The following is a 15871-nucleotide window of genomic DNA, read 5'->3' as shown; positions in this document are numbered from 1 at the left end:
CCCGGCCGGGGGTATGGTTTATTTGCAATCGTGTCATTACGATTTCTTAAGTCATGTTGACGGCAGTGAAGGGACTTGAGCTAGAGTTCGTCACGGCCACGCTAGCTGGAGATTCGTCTGTAAAAACTTGCATTTGTGGTCACAGAGGTGCCTGTGCTAACTTTCCTATGGTGTAGAAATATACCTAGTTGGATGAATCTTATTGTGGCTAGCTGGTCTAGTGGCTAGCGCGACGGGCTGGAGTTTTGAGACTCTATGACCGCGGGTTCAATCCCGGCCGGGGGTATGGTTTATTTGCAATCGTGTCATTACGATTTCTTAAGTCATGTTGACGGCAGTGAAGGGACTTGAGCTAGAGTTCGTCACGGCCACGCTAGCTGGAGATTCGTTCTTCTTTCAACAAACCGGCTGTATCCCACCGAGGCAGGGTGACGCAAAAAGAAAAACAAAAGTTTCTCTTTTTAAATTTAGCAATTTATACAGGAGAAGGGGTTACTAGCCCCTTGCTCCTGGCATTTTAGTCGCCTCTTACAACACGCATGGCTTACGGAGGAAGAATTCTGTTCCATTTCCCCATGGAGATAAGAGGAAATAAACAAGAACAAGAACAAGAACTAGAAAGAAAATAGCAGAAAACCCAGAGGGGTGTGTGTGTATATATATGCTTGTGCATGTGTACTGTGACCTAAGTGTAAGCAGAAGTAGCAAGACGTACCTGAAATCTTGCATGTTTATGAGACAGAAAAAAGGACACCAGCAATCCTACCATCATGTAAAACAATTACAGGCTTCCGTTTTACACTCACTTGGCAGGACGGTAGTACCTCCCTGGGTGGTTGCTGTCTACCAACCTACTACCACAGGATGGTAGTACCTCCCTGGGTGGTTGCTGTCTACCAACCTACTACACAAGTACATACATACACAAACAAAAGTTGAGTACACATATGTAAATAAGAACTAAAAATAAACAAACAACTAGTGTACACAGTTTTGTTGACTACCACCACCATCAACACCATATACAGGATAACCTCCAGAAAACTCAAATAAATTATTACAAAAATGCATGAAAACTTAGAATTAAATAAATAATGCAGGAAACTTACAGTTAGCTTCCTTGAGGTAAAGTACCACTGCTTTTGTCCAGGAATCTGATATGTGGCTTGTAAGTAAATTATGGATTATAACAAGGCCTGTTGGTAGCAGGCTGGTAGACAGAAACTACCCAGGGAGGTACTACTGTCCTGCCAAGTGAGTGTAAAAGGGAAGCCTGTATTTGTTTTACATAATGGTAGGATTGCTGGTGTCTTTTTTTTCTGTCACATAAACATGCAAGATTTCAGATACATCTTGCTACTTCTACTTACACTTAGGTCACACCACACTACACTACACGTTTATGTATACACAATCATCTGAGTTTTCTTTGATTTCGTCTTAATAGTTCTTGTTCTATATTCATGGGGAAGTGGAATAAGAATCTTTCCTCTGTAAGCCATGCATGTTGTAAAAGTCCACTAAGATGCCGAGAACAATGGGCTAGTAACCCCTTTTCCCGTATAGCCAACTATGAAGAAAAGGAAGAAAACCGTCAAAATGGGATGTTTGAACGTGCATGGACGATGTGCGAATGATAAGAAAGAGATGATTGTGGATGTTATGAATGAGAAGCTGGATGTCCTGGCTTTAAGTGAAACAAAGCTGAAGGGGGTGGGAGAGTTTCAGTGGGGAGAAATAAATGGGATTAGGTCAGGGGTTTCAAAAAGAGTTAGAGCTAAAGGAGTAGTAGCAATAATGGTGAAGGATAAGTTATGAGAGGAAAAGAAGGAATATAAATGTATAAATTCAAGGATTATGTGGTGTAAAATAAGGGTTGGATGTGAAAAGTGGGTTATAGTAAGCATTTATGCACCTGAAGAAGAGAGAAGTGTAGAGGAGAGAGAGAGAGAGATGTTGGGAAATGTTGAGTGAGTGCATGGGAAGTTTTGACCCTAGTGAGAGAGTACTTGTGGTTGAGGATCTCAATGCTAAAGTGGGTAAAAATGTTGTGGAGGGAGTAGTGGGTAAATTTGGGGTGCCAGGGGTAAATAAAAATAGGAAGCCTTTAACTGAGCTATGTGTAGAAAGATGTTTGATAATAAGTAATACATATTTTATGAAAAAGAGGATAAATAAGCATACAAGGTCTGATATAGCACGTAATGAAAGTAGTTTGTTAGATTAAGTATTGGTGGATAAAAGGTTGATCTGATGGGTAGGCTTCAGGATGTACATGTTTATAGAGGGGCAACTGGTATATCGGATCATTATTTAGTCATAGCCACAGTTAGATTAAGAGGTAGATGGGACAATAGGAAAATGGCAACAGCAAGTAAGAGAGAGGTGAAAGTGTATAAACTATGGGAGGAGGAAATTAGGGTGAGATATAAGCAACTATTGGCAGAAAGTTGGGCTAGTGCAAATAAGAGTAGTGGGGGGAAAGGGGGGTTGAAGAGGGTTGGAATAGTTTTAAAAATGCAATATTAGAATGTGGGGCAGAAGTTTGTGGTTATAGGAAGGTGGGTGCAGGAGGAAAGAGGAGTGATTGGTGGAATGATGAAGTGAAGGGTGTGATAAAAGAGAAAAAGATAGCTTATGAGAGTTTTTTTACAAAGCCTAAGTGTTATAAGAAGAGAAAAGTATATGGAGAGAAAAAGAAAGGTGAAGAGAGTGCAAAAGGAGAGCAGATATTAGAGTGGGAGAGGCACTGTAAAGAAATTTTGCAGAAAATGAAAAAAAGTTTTGGAGATAAACAAGTTAAGAAAACCTAGGGAACGAAGAGATTTGTCCGTTAAAAACAGAGTAGGGGAGTAAGTAGATGGGGAGATGGAGGTATTGGGTAGATGGTGGGAATATTTTGAGGAACTTTTAAATGTCGATGAAGGAAGGGAGGCGGTAATTTTGTGCACTGGCCAGGGAGGTATAACATTTTTTAGGAGTGAAGAACAGCAGGATGCGAGTGTGGGGGAGGTACGTGAGGCATTATGTAGAATGAGAGGGGGTAAAGCAGCTGGAACTGATGGGCATGACAGAAATGTTAAAAGCAGGGGGGATACAGTGTTGGAGTGGTTGGTATTTTTGTTTAATGCATGAAAGAGAGGAAGGTACCCAGGGAGTGGCAGAGAGCATGTATAGTTCCTTTATATAAAGGGAAGGGGACAAAAGAGATTGTAAAAATTATAGAGGAATAAGTTTACTAAGTACAGTGGACCCCCGCATAACGATTACCTCCGAATGTGACCAATTATGTAAGTGTATTTATGTAAGTGCGTTTGTACGTGTATGTTTGGGGGTCTGAAATGGACTAATCTACTTCACAGTATTTCTTATGGGAACAAATTCGGTCAGTACTGGCACCTGAACATACTTCTGGAGTGAAAAAATATCGTTAACCGGGGGTCCACTGTATACCAGGAAAAGTGTATGGTAGGGTTATTATTGAGAGAATTAGAGGTAAGACAGAGAGTAGGATTGCAGATGAGCAAGGAGGCTTTAGAGTGGGTAGGGGATGTGTAGATCAAGTGTTTACATTAAAGCATATATGTGAACAATACGTATTTAGATAAAGGTAGGGAAGTTTTCATTGCATTTATGGATTTAGAAAAGGCATATGATAGAATGGATAGGGGAGCAAAGTGGCAGATGTTGCAAGTGTATGGAATAGGTAGTAAGTTACTAAATGCTGAAAAGAGTTTTTATAAGGATAGTGAAGGGATTCAGGGAAACCGGTTATTTTATATAACGGGACTTGAATCCTGGAAATGGGAAGTACAATGCCTGTACTCTAAAGGAGGGATTTGGGATATTGGCAGTTTGGAGGGATATATTGTGTATTTTTATACGTATGTACTTCTAAGCTGTTGTATTCTGGGCACCTCTGCAAAAACAGTGATTATGTGTGAGTGAGGTGAGTGTTGAATGATGATGAAAGTATTTTCTTTTTGGGGATTTTCTTTCTTTTTGGGTCACCCTGCCTTGGTGGGAGATGGCTGACTTGTTAAAAAAAAAAAAACAAGTGAGGCTCAGGTTAGGGTGTGTAGGAGAGAAGGAGATTACTTCTGGTAAAAGTAGGTCTTAGACAGGGATGTGTAATGTCACCATGGTTGTTTAATATATTTATAGATGGGGTTGTGAAGGAGGTAAATGGTAGGGTCAGCAGATAGGTTTATGAAGGATGAGGTTAACCATAGAACTGATGAAGGAAAAAAGATGAGTGGTGCATTAAGGTATATGTGGAGACAAAAAACATTATCTAATGAGGCAAAGAAGGGAATGTATGAAAGTAGAGTGGTACCAACACTCTTATATGGGTGTGAAGCTTGGGTTGTAAATGCTGCAGCGAGGAAGCGGTTGGAGGAAGTGGAGATATCCTGTCTAAGGGCAATGTGTGGTGTAAATATTATGCAGAGAATTCGGAGTGTGGAAATTAGGAGAAGGTGTGCAGTTAGTTAGAGAGCTGAAGAGGGGTTATTGAGGTAGTTTGGTCATTTAGAGAGAATGGATCAACGTGGAATGACATGGAGAGCATAAAAGTCTGTACGGGAAGGAAAGAGGGGTAGGGGTCGCCCTCAAAAAGGTTGGAGGAAGGGGGTAAAGGAAGTTTTGTGGTGAGAGGGGCTTGGACTTCCAGCAAATGTGCATGAGCATGTTAGATAGGAGTGAATGGAGACGAATGGTTTTTGGGACCTGATAAGATGTTGGAGTGTGAGCAGGGTAATATTTAGTGAAGGGATTCAGGGAAACTGGTTATTTTTATATAGCCGGACTTGAGTCCTGGAAATGGGAAGTACAATGACTGCACTTTAAAGGAGGGGTTTGGGATATTGGCAGTTTGGAGGGATATGTTATATATTTTTATACATGCTTCTAAACTGTTGTATCTGGGCACCTCTGCAAAGACAGTGATTATATATGAGTGAGGTAAAAGTGTTGAATGATGATGAAAATATTTTATTTTTTGAGGATTTTCTTTCTTTTTGGGTCACCCTGCCTTGGTGGGAGACGGCCGACTTGCTGAAAAAAAAAAGGCCTGAACTCTATGGGAAAGTGGAGAAGAATCCTTCCTTCAAAACCCATGCGTGTCATAAGAGGCAACTAAAATGCCGGGAGCAAGTATCTAGTAACCCTTTCTCCTGTATACATCACAAAATTTAAAGAGAAAAACTTTTGTTTTTCTTTTTATGTCACCTAGCCCTGGTGAGATATGACCACTGTGCTAAAAAAAAAAAAAAAAAAAAAAAAAAGCCCGAATTTATGAAGTGACTGTGCTTTTGAAGGGAAGGAGGGTCTTGAAGGGAGGGAGGGTATGAGGGAAGGGGTAGGAGAGGAAAGGGGAATAAGTGGGTATATAGTGTGGGAAGTAGTGCTGATTGTAACTGTGTAAGGGAAGGGTGACAGGAGGCCCCATGCTTCACCCACTAAACAAATCCAGGACACAGAATTTTGACAGTCCAACTATGTTATCGTTTAATTCACAGCTCTTAACCAGTGTCTTCTAGAGACCCTTAACTCTCCCCACATGCACAAAAGATATTCAAAATACCAATGAATTTTGTAAAAAAATTATCAGCAGAAACAATAATACAATGTATTTATAATTCTGCCTTACGAACATCATAAATATGAAACCAATAGTTCTTGAACATCCTCTACCAAACAAATGCGAGCTCCCTCTCCATGCATAAAATAATTATGCACAACATATTAATGAAGAGAATTTGATAAAAGAACAAATGAGGAAAAATAATAAAAAATTTTTTGTCTGAATACAGTGGTACCTTGACTTATGAGTGCCCCATCTTATGAGTTTTCCAAGTTACGAGCCATCGCTTAGTTGATTTTTTGCTTTGAACTGCGAGCCAAAATCTGAGTTATGAGCGAGCTTCAGATATGCCACCACTAGTTGGTGCAGCTAACGTCACAACAGTGCACATGGTTACCTTTTTATTTATTTATTTATTAATTTGAACATTATACAGAGAAGTGCAAGGAATACAATTTTTCAAGTGCAGCATGCCAAAGCCCCTTGTATGCAGAGCATTATGGGCAGGCTTAAAATTAACTTAAGATTAACTAAGCAATGATATATTCAGTGGTACAAAAATTATTGTAAAACAGATAACAATTTAGTACCAATGAGTATTACAAAGGCAGGCCATATGGTCATTTACTGTGTTGCTGTGTAATCAGTAGAATGAAATATTCTGTTAGGTAATGAAGTTAAATAGTAACAAAGTTTGATTGGGTCACAGGTTGACATTTATGAGATACAATAATGAGATACATATTCTTTCTTTCTTTCAACACACCAGCCGTATCCCACCAAGGCAGGGTGGCCCAAAACGAAAAACGAAAGTTTCTCTTAAATTTAGCAATTTATGCGGGAGAAGGGGTTACTAGCCCCTTGCTCCCGGCATTTTAGTCGCCTCTTACAACACGCATGGCTTACGGAGGAAGAATTCTGTTCCACTTCCCCATGGAGAATGAGATACATATAAGAGATACAATTTATGAGATACAATTATTCAGTATTTATTTAGTTGTGGGTGAGTAAGTGATTTTTGAGAAGAGACTTGAATTTATAAACAGACAGTGTTTCTTTTATATTGACAGGTAATGAATTACAGATTTTAGGGCCTTTTATGTGCAATGAGTTTTTGCATAGCGTGAGATGGACACGAGGAACATCAAAGAGTGATCTATGCCTTCTTGTATGGTCATGTGTTCTGTTGAGATTGGTAAGGAGATGTTTGAGGGGAGGGTTTATGTCAGAGTTAAGTGTTCTATGTATGTAGTAGGTGCAGTAATAAGTATGGATGTTTTGTATTGTGAGTAGGTTTAGAGTTTTGAATATTGGTGGAGTGTGCTGTCTGTAGTGGGAATTTGTTATCATTCTGACTGCAGCCTTTTGTTGGGTGATTAGTGGTCTGAGATGGTTTGTTGTACAATTTCCATAGGTGAGATAGGGTTAAATAAGCGAGTGATATAGGGCCAGGAGGGCTGACTGTGGAACATAGTACCGTATCTTCGATAGTATGCCTACGGTCTTAGAATTTTTTTTGGAAATTTGTTGTATATGTGTTTGAAATTTGAGTCTATTATCAAGGTGGATTCCTAAGAATTTTCCCTCTGTGAGTTTTGTGATAGGTGATCCATTTATCATTATGTTAAGAGACACATCTGTAGCTCTGTTACCAAACTGAATGTAGTAGGTTTTGTCAATGTTTAGAGTAAGTTTGTTGGTCCTCATCCAGGTTGATATTTTCTGTAATTCGGTATTTACAGTACTGGCTAGCATGACTGGGCTCGGGTGAGAGTAGACGTATGTAGTGTCATCTGCAAATAGTGTGGGTTTGAGTAGTTGCGATGCATTTGGTAGGTCATTTATGTATATGAGAAAGAGAAGAGGGCCTAGGACACTTCCCTGTGGGACACCAACTGTAATTGGCTGTGAGGAAGAGTTTGCCCCATTTGTGTACACACATTGGCTTCTGTTGCTGAGGTATGACTTCAGGTAGTTGAGGGAGTGCCCTCTTATACCACAGTGCGACAATTTTATGTGGAGCAAGTCGTGGTCAACTGTATCGAAAGCTTTACGTAAGTCAATGAAGATACCCAGTGGGACTTCTTTTTTTTTCTATTGCTGTATAAATATGCTCTAGCATGTGGATAATAGCATCATTGGTATTTTTATTAGGCCTGAACCCAAATTGACAGGGGTTGAGTATGTTGTGGAAGCATCTCTCTTGTGTTGTGCTTGTGTTTTGTGCAGTTATTTTGCCAAATTTCTTCTTTTTAACCATGGGTCCTAAGAAAGTAAGTGCAAAGGACAGTGCTGAGAAGAAGAGGACGATGTCCATTGAATTAAAGCATGAAATAATAGAAAAACACGAGTGAGGTGTGTGTGTGTAGTCGACTAGGCGAGGCAGTACAAGCGTAGCATGTACTACGTGCCTTGCGCCTTCTCTGGGAGAAGGTACGAGGCATTTATGCTGATTTACTTCGGAGATATTCACCCAAAACGTAGGCCGGTCTCCTGATTTGGAGAAAAAAAAAATTCCCAGAAAATCGCTTTTGTTTCTGTGTTTTCTTTATGAAACTAGTGATCTAGTGCAGTTAGCCTCACAAACACTCTATTTTCTCTCATATTAAGACCTCAGAAGGGCAAAAATGGGAAGATATGGTCAGAGCGATAATTATTTTTACCTTGGGCGTGGCCGCCACCACTCGTCACATAATGATATATTTTATTCATTCTAGAGTATATATCATGTTTCTGTGTTATTTATATTGTTTATTATGTCATATTAGATCAATTTTGATAGATAAATAAGCCGTAGAGTTCATGTTAGCATTACACCGAAGTATTTTCTCCTGCCTCCCGAGAGCCAGGAATTCCACTGGAATGAATTATTAGCATTTCAATTAATTTCAATGAGGAAAATTGATTTGATATACAAGCAAACTGAGTTATGAGCTGGGTCACGGAATGAATTAAACTCATAAGTCAAGGTATCGCTGTATCTGCAAAGAGTACGATTTCAACTCAGCTTTCGTAAGCAATTAATGTCATCGAATTTTGCAACAATTATGCACCTTGTAGAAATAAATTTATTTTTTGTATTACTGCATTATTATTATTGTTTTTATTATTTTTACTATAACTGTTTCCAAAGTGCCAATACTGAAAGTATGAGATGTCAAAAGTTGGGGCCTTACTGTACTGTCATCATAAGAAAACAAAAATCATATAGCACTTCTATGAAAACTTAGAATTAAACACTTTTCTAATAAAAAAAAGTAATTTATGTTTTATTATTTATTACAGTCATAGGGAAATACTAAACTTGGAAGGGTCATACAACTCTTGGAAATGGGAGGATATTAGGTTTTATCTTAGGTTAAGGAGGGCTCTAATCGTTTGGATTAAGATTCCTTTTCTAGCATAAAAGCATCTCTCCTTTGAAAGGATTAATCTAAGGAATTTTATTAACCCCTTGACTGTCACAACCCCTAATCCTGAGGTGTCTCCTGGTGTCACAAAATTTAAAAAAAAAAAAAAAAATTTCTTATGAAATGATAGAGAATCTTTTCCCGATTATAATGACACCAAAAAAACGAAATTTGATGGAAAACTGACGGAATTATGCTCTCGCGAAGTTAGCGACCTCGGCGATATTTACAAATCGGCAATTTCGCCCACTTTGAGCCCTATTTTCGGCTAATTCCGCTGTTCCAGTCGACCAAACTCATAGCTATTTCTTTAGAACTCCACTTTTTCTATCGATTGAGTACAAGAAACTGCCCATATACCAATTTCAACTACCCAATAATGTGGTCAGAAATTTGCAATTTGGCCAATTTCACGAAAATTAAAAAATATGACAATTTCAAAATAAGGTCCAGAATGAACAATGCAGACATTCCTGGCTCTAAAATAACATTTTCTTTGTTCATCAATCATGTCTCCAGACCCCTCTGATATTACTCTTGCTTTCTACTTTGAATTTTTATTCAAACAAAATATAGAAGACTTAGTATTATGCAGACTACTGCAATACTGCAATAATTGTATAAATAACATCAACCCATTCATGACTGCATATTAGAATGGCTAGTTGGACATTTATTGGACAATGCCATCATTTGTTTACTTTTGAACATTGGCAAAAATCAAACATTTCCCCTACTTTGAGCTCCATTTCCAGGTTCTTTTTATAGTAAAATCAATCAAAATCACCTCTATTTCTATAATATGTTTTCCATTCTATCAAATGAGACCAAGAAAACGAGAATACAATCATAAATACTATACGAAAATAGACCACAAAGTCGGCATTTTAATTAAAAAAACGGTCCGAGTTTTTTTTTTCTCATTATGCACTGCGTGCTCCAGGATTTTTTTATACGGTGCACACTGACCACACAGACCCATTCTCTCACATGTGGGCCTACCAGCTTTCTCCTGCTTGATTTGAAGCCGCTAGAATTTATGAGTATATATACGTCAAACACGGAACCTCGTAAGACATATATATACGGCCGCGACAGTCAAAGGGTTAAATTGAAAATTAATTATTTCTCAAGGAAGAAGGCTTCAAAATGATTATTAGTTGCTGGACGATTCACTGACAGCTGTGGCTAAGTCAGGTGGGACAAACGAGAGAGTGCCTGAGGTGATAGGAAGAGGGCTAGATATACTCAGTGTGGGTAACCGCCCCTCTCTTGATGCCCTGATGGCCTGCAGCACTGCAACAAACTCCAGCTCTCTTTGAGTTGGTCTCTCATTATCCAAACAGATTTCTGATGCCCTCTGCCCAAAGAGCTCTAGTACTTTGGTGCGGTAATCTACTATAGTTGCAACAGGATTGCCTGTGAGGATAAGGGTCTCCAGACAAGGCAGACGAGACAAGTGACTAACCTCTGAGATTTCACAGATATTGTTGGTTGAAACATTCAGTGATGATAATGAGTAAAGTTTACTTAGTCCTTTTAATGAGGACAAACTGTTTTGTGACAAATCTAAATGAACCACATTACCAAGTTTAGTGTGCATATCTTCTAAGGTACTGAAGAGATTATTTGAGAGATTAAGGGATACTAAATTTGGTAATTTAGTCAGACATTCCACTGATGATAATTTATTAGAGCTAATATTAAGTTTTTCAACATTAAGAGCCAAAGCAACTGACTCATCAATGTGGGTGATACGGTTGTAACTAACATCAACATCAACGAGCATAGACCATCTGTAGGGATCACTACCCTCAACACTTTCCTTATACACAACATCACATAGAAAAATATCTGACATATGTACCATCCCACTATTTTTCACTTCCAAATATTTGGTTGTCCTTCTAACTGCTCCGAGATGACCAAGTTGGGACACACTGGCATTCTTCAGTGTTAATCTCTCAACACTCTTGAATGTGTTCAGAGTATATGCAAGATTATTTTGGATGATGTTACTTGCTCTGTAAAAACACAAGGATGGTTAATCAACACAATATAATCTCTTAGAAAATGTAAAAAAATAATATATATATATAATATATATTTCTCTCAACAACAAGTCGGCCGTCTCCCACCGAGGCAGGGTGACCCAAAAAAAGAAAGAAAATCCCCAAAAAGAAAATGCTTTCATCATCATTCAACACTTTCACCACACTCACACATAATCACTGTTTTTGCAGAGGTGCTCAGAATACAACAGTTTAGAAGCATATACGTATAAAGATACACAATATAACCCTCCAAACTGCTAATATCCCAAACTCCTCCTTTAAAGTGCAGACATTGTACTTCCCATTTCCAGGACTCAAGTCCGGCTATATGAAAATAACCAGTTTCCCTGAAACCCTTCACTAAATATTACCCTGCTCACACTCCAACAGATCGTCAGGTCCCAAGTACCATTCGTCTCCATTCACTCCTATCTAACACGCTCACGCACGCTTGCTGGAAGTTCAAGCCCCTCGCCCACAAAACTTCCTTTATCCCCTCTCTCCAACCCTTTTGAGGACGACCCCTACCTCGCCTTCCTTCCCCTATAGATTTATATGCTTTCCATGTCATTTTACTTTGATCCATTCTCTCTAAATGACCAAACCACCTCAACAACCCCTCTTCTGCCCTGTGACTAATACTTTTATTAACTCCACACCTTTTCCTAATTTCCACACTCCGAATTTTCTGCATAATATTTACACCACACATTGCCCTTAGACAGGACATCTCCACTGCCTCCTCGCTGCTGCATTTACCACCCAAGCTTCACATCCATATAAGAGTGTTGGTACTACTATACTTTCATACATTCCCTTCTTTGCCTCCATAGATAACGTTTTTTGACTCCACATATACCTCAATGCACCACTCGCCTTTTTTCCCTCATCAATTCTATGATTAACCTCATCCTTCATAAATCCATCCGCCGACACGTCAACTCCCAAGTACGTATCTGAAAACATTCACTTCTTCCATACTCCTCCTCCCCAATTTGATATCCAATTTTTCTTTATCTAAATCATTTGATACCCTCGTCACCTTACTCTTTTCTATGTTCACTTTCAACTTTCTACCTTTACACACATTCCCAAACTCATCCACTAACCTTTCCAATTTTTCTTTAGAATCTCCCATAAGCACAGTATCATCAGCAAAAAGTAACTGTGTTAATTCCCATTTTGAATTTCATCCCCCATAATTTAATCCCACCCCTCTCCTGAACACCCTAGCATTTACTTCTTTTACAACCCCATCTATAAATATATTAAACAACCATGGTGACATTACACATCCCTGTCTAAGACATACTTTTACCGGGAAGTATTCTCCCTCTCTTCTACACACCCTAACCTGAGCCTCACTATCCTCATAAAAACTCTTTACAGCATTTAGTAACTTACCACCTATTCCATATACTTGCAACATCTGCCACATTGCTCCCCTATCCACTCTGTCATATGCCTTTTCTAAATCCATAAATGCAATAAAAACTTCCCTACCTTTATCTAAATACTGTTCACATATATGCTTCAATGTAAACACTTGATCTACACATCCCCTACCCACTCTGAAACCTCCTTGCTCATCCGCAATCCTACATTCTGTCTTACCTCTAATTCTTTCAATTATAACTCTACCGTACACTTTTCCTGGTATACTCAATAAACTTATTCCTCTATAATTTTTACAATCTTTTTTGTCCCCTTTCCCTTTATATAACGGGACTATACATGCTCTCCGCCAATCTATATATATATATATATCCTAGGTAGTAGGTTGGTAGACAGCAACCGCCCAGGGAGGTACTACCGTCCTGCCAAGTGAGTGTAAAGCTGAAGCCTGTAATTGTTTTACACGATGGTAAGATTGCTGGTGTCTTTTTTTTTATCTGTCTCATACACTTAGGTCACACTACACATACATGTACAAGCATATATATACACACCCCTTTGGGTTTTCTTCTATTTTCTTTCTAGTTCTTGTTCTTGTTTATTTCCTCTTACCTCCATGGGGAAGTGGAACAGAATTCTTCCTCCGTAAGCCATGCGTGTTGTAAGAGGTGACTAAAATGCCGGGAGCAAGGAGCTAGTAACCCCTTCTCCTGTATATATTACTAAATGTAAAAGGAGAAACTTTCGTTTTTCCTTTTGGGCCACCCCGCCTCGGTGGGATACGGCCGGTGTGTTGAAAGAAAGATATATATATATATATACAGTGGACCCCCGGTTAACGATATTTTTTCACTCCAGAAGTATGTTCAGGTGGCAGTACTGACCGAATTTGTTCCCATAAGAAATATTGTGAAGTAGATTAGTCCATTTCAGACCCCGAAACATACACATACAAATGCACTTATATAAATACACTTACATAATTGGTCACATTCGGAGGTAATCGTTATGCGGGGGTCCACTGTATGTATGTATGTATGTATGTATGTACGTGTATGTATGTATGTATGTATATATATATATATATATATATATATATATGTAGGTAGTAGGTTGGTAGACAGCAACCACCCAGGGAGGTACTACCGTCCTGCCAAGTGAGTGTAAAACGAAAGCCTGTAATTGTTTTACATGATGGTAGGATTGCTGATGTCTTTTGTCTGTCTCATAAATATGCAAGATTACAGGCATGTCTTGCTACTTCTACTTACACTTAGGTCACACTACACATACATATACACATTTATTCATACACACTCATCTGAGTTTTCTTTGATTTTATCTTAATAGTTCTTGGTCTTATTAATTTTCCTTTTATATCCATGGGGAAGTGGAATAAGAATCTTTCCTCCGTAAGCCATGCGTGTTGTAAAAGTCAACTAAAATGCCGGGAACAATGGGCTAGTAACCCCTTTTCCTGTAAAGATTACTAAAAAGAATAAGAAGAAGAAAATTGTCAAAGTGGGAAGTCTGAATGTGCGTGGATGTTGTGCAGATGATAAGAAAGAGATGATTGTGGATGTTATGAATGAGAAGAAGCTGGATGTCCTGGCTTTAAGTGAAACAAAGCTGAAGGGGGTGGGAGAGTTTCAATGGAGAGGAATAAATGGGATTAGGTCAGGGGTTTCAAATAGAGTTAGAGCTAAAGAAGGAGTAGCAATAATGTTGAAGGATAAGCTATGGCAGGAAAAGAGGGACTATAAATGTATTAATTCAAGGATTATGTGGAGTAAAATAAAGATTGGATGTGAAAAGTGGGTTATAATAAGCGTGTATGCACCTGGAGAAGAGAGAAGTGTAGAGGAGAGAGAGAGATTTTGGGAAATGTTGAGTGAATGCGTGGGGAGTTTTGAATCAAGTGTGAGAGTAATGGTGGTTGGGGATTTCAATGCTAAAGTGGGTAAAAATGTTATGGAGGGAGTAGTAGGTAAATTTGGGGTGCCAGGGGTAAATGTAAATGGGGAGCCTTTAATTGAGCTATGTGTAGAAAGAAATTTGGTAATAAGTAATACATATTTTATGAAAAAGAGGATAAATAAATATACAAGGTATGATGTAGCACGTAATGAAAGTAGTTTATTAGATTATGTATTGGTGGATAAAAGGTTGATGGGTAGGCTCCAGGATGTACATGTTTATAGAGGGGCAACTGATATATCGGATCATTATTTAGTTGTAGCTACAGTTAGAGTAAGAGGTAGATGGGAAAAGAGGAAGGTGGCAACAACAAGTAAGAGGGAGGTGAAAGTGTATAAACTAAGGGAGGAGGAAGTTCGGGCGAGATATAAGCGACTATTGGCAGAAAGGTGGGATAGTGCAAAGATGAGTAATGGGGGGGTTGAAGAGGGTTGGAATAGTTTTAAAAATGCAGTATTAGAATGTGGGGCAGAAGTTTGTGGTTATAGGAGGGTGGGTGCAGGAGGAAAGGGGAGTGATTGGTGGAATGATGAAGTAAAGGGTGTGATAAAAGAGAAAAAGGTAGCTTATGAGAGGTTTTTACAAAGCAGAAGTGTTATAAGAAGAGCAGAATATATGGAGAGTAAAAGAAAGGTAAAGAGAGTGGTGAGAGAGTGCAAAAGGAGAGCAGATGATAGAGTGGGAGAGGCACTGTCAAGAAATTTTAATGAAAATAAGAAAAAATTTTGGAGTGAGTTAAACAAGTTAAGAAAGCCAAGGGAAAATATGGATTTGTCAGTTAAAAACAGAGTAGGGGAGTTAGTAGATGGGGAGATGGAGGTATTAGGTAGATGGCGAGAATATTTTGAGGAACTTTTAAATGTTAAGGAAGAAACAGAGGCAGTAATTTCATGCACTGGTCAGGGAGGTATACCATCTTTTAGGAGTGAAGAAGAGCAGAATGTAAGTGTGGGGGAGGTACGTGAGGCATTACGTAAAATGAAAGGGGGTAAAGCAGCTGGTACTGATGGGATCATGACAGAAATGTTAAAAGCAGGGGGGGATATAGTGTTGGAGTGGTTGGTACTTTTGTTCAATAAATGTATGAAAGAGGGGAAGGTACCTAGGGATTGGCGGAGAGCATGTATAGTCCCTTTATATAAAGGGAAAGGGGACAAAAGAGACTGTAAAAATTATAGAGGAATAAGCTTACTGAGTATACCAGGAAAAGTGTACGGTAGGGTTATAATTGAAAGAATTAGAGGTAAGACAGAATGTAGGATTGCGGATGAGCAAGGAGGTTTCAGAGTGGGTAGGGGATGTGTAGATCAAGTGTTTACATTGAAGCATATATGTGAACAGTATTTAGATAAAGGTAGGGAAGTTTTTATTGCATTTATGGATTTAGAAAAGGCATATGATAGAGTGGATAGAGGAGCAATGTGGCAGATGTTGCAAGTATATGGAATAGG

The 15871-nt window shown here is 38.8% G+C and overlaps 1 protein-coding gene across 2 annotated transcripts in view; it reads right to left on the bottom strand.

The window, feature by feature from the left end:
- Positions 1-396: 396 nt before the first annotated feature.
- The window catches only part of LOC138854644 (nischarin-like), a 42471-nt gene continuing 26996 nt past the window's right edge, over positions 397-15871 (bottom strand). Inside the window, exon 4 of one of the 2 annotated variants that reach the window (XM_070098945.1) lies at positions 397-11018. In XM_070098945.1, coding sequence (XP_069955046.1) covers positions 10151-11018 — 868 coding nt within the window. In that variant the 3' untranslated portion in view covers positions 397-10150. The remainder of the gene's footprint in view (positions 11019-15871) is intronic. The other variant, XM_070098944.1, reaches the window with a different exon arrangement.

This window comes from Cherax quadricarinatus, chromosome 65, assembly GCF_038502225.1.
Source record: "Cherax quadricarinatus isolate ZL_2023a chromosome 65, ASM3850222v1, whole genome shotgun sequence".
NCBI lineage: Eukaryota > Metazoa > Arthropoda > Malacostraca > Decapoda > Parastacidae > Cherax > Cherax quadricarinatus.
The sequence above is the reverse complement of the archived record's forward strand: the minus strand, read 5'-3'. Positions and strand labels throughout refer to the sequence as shown.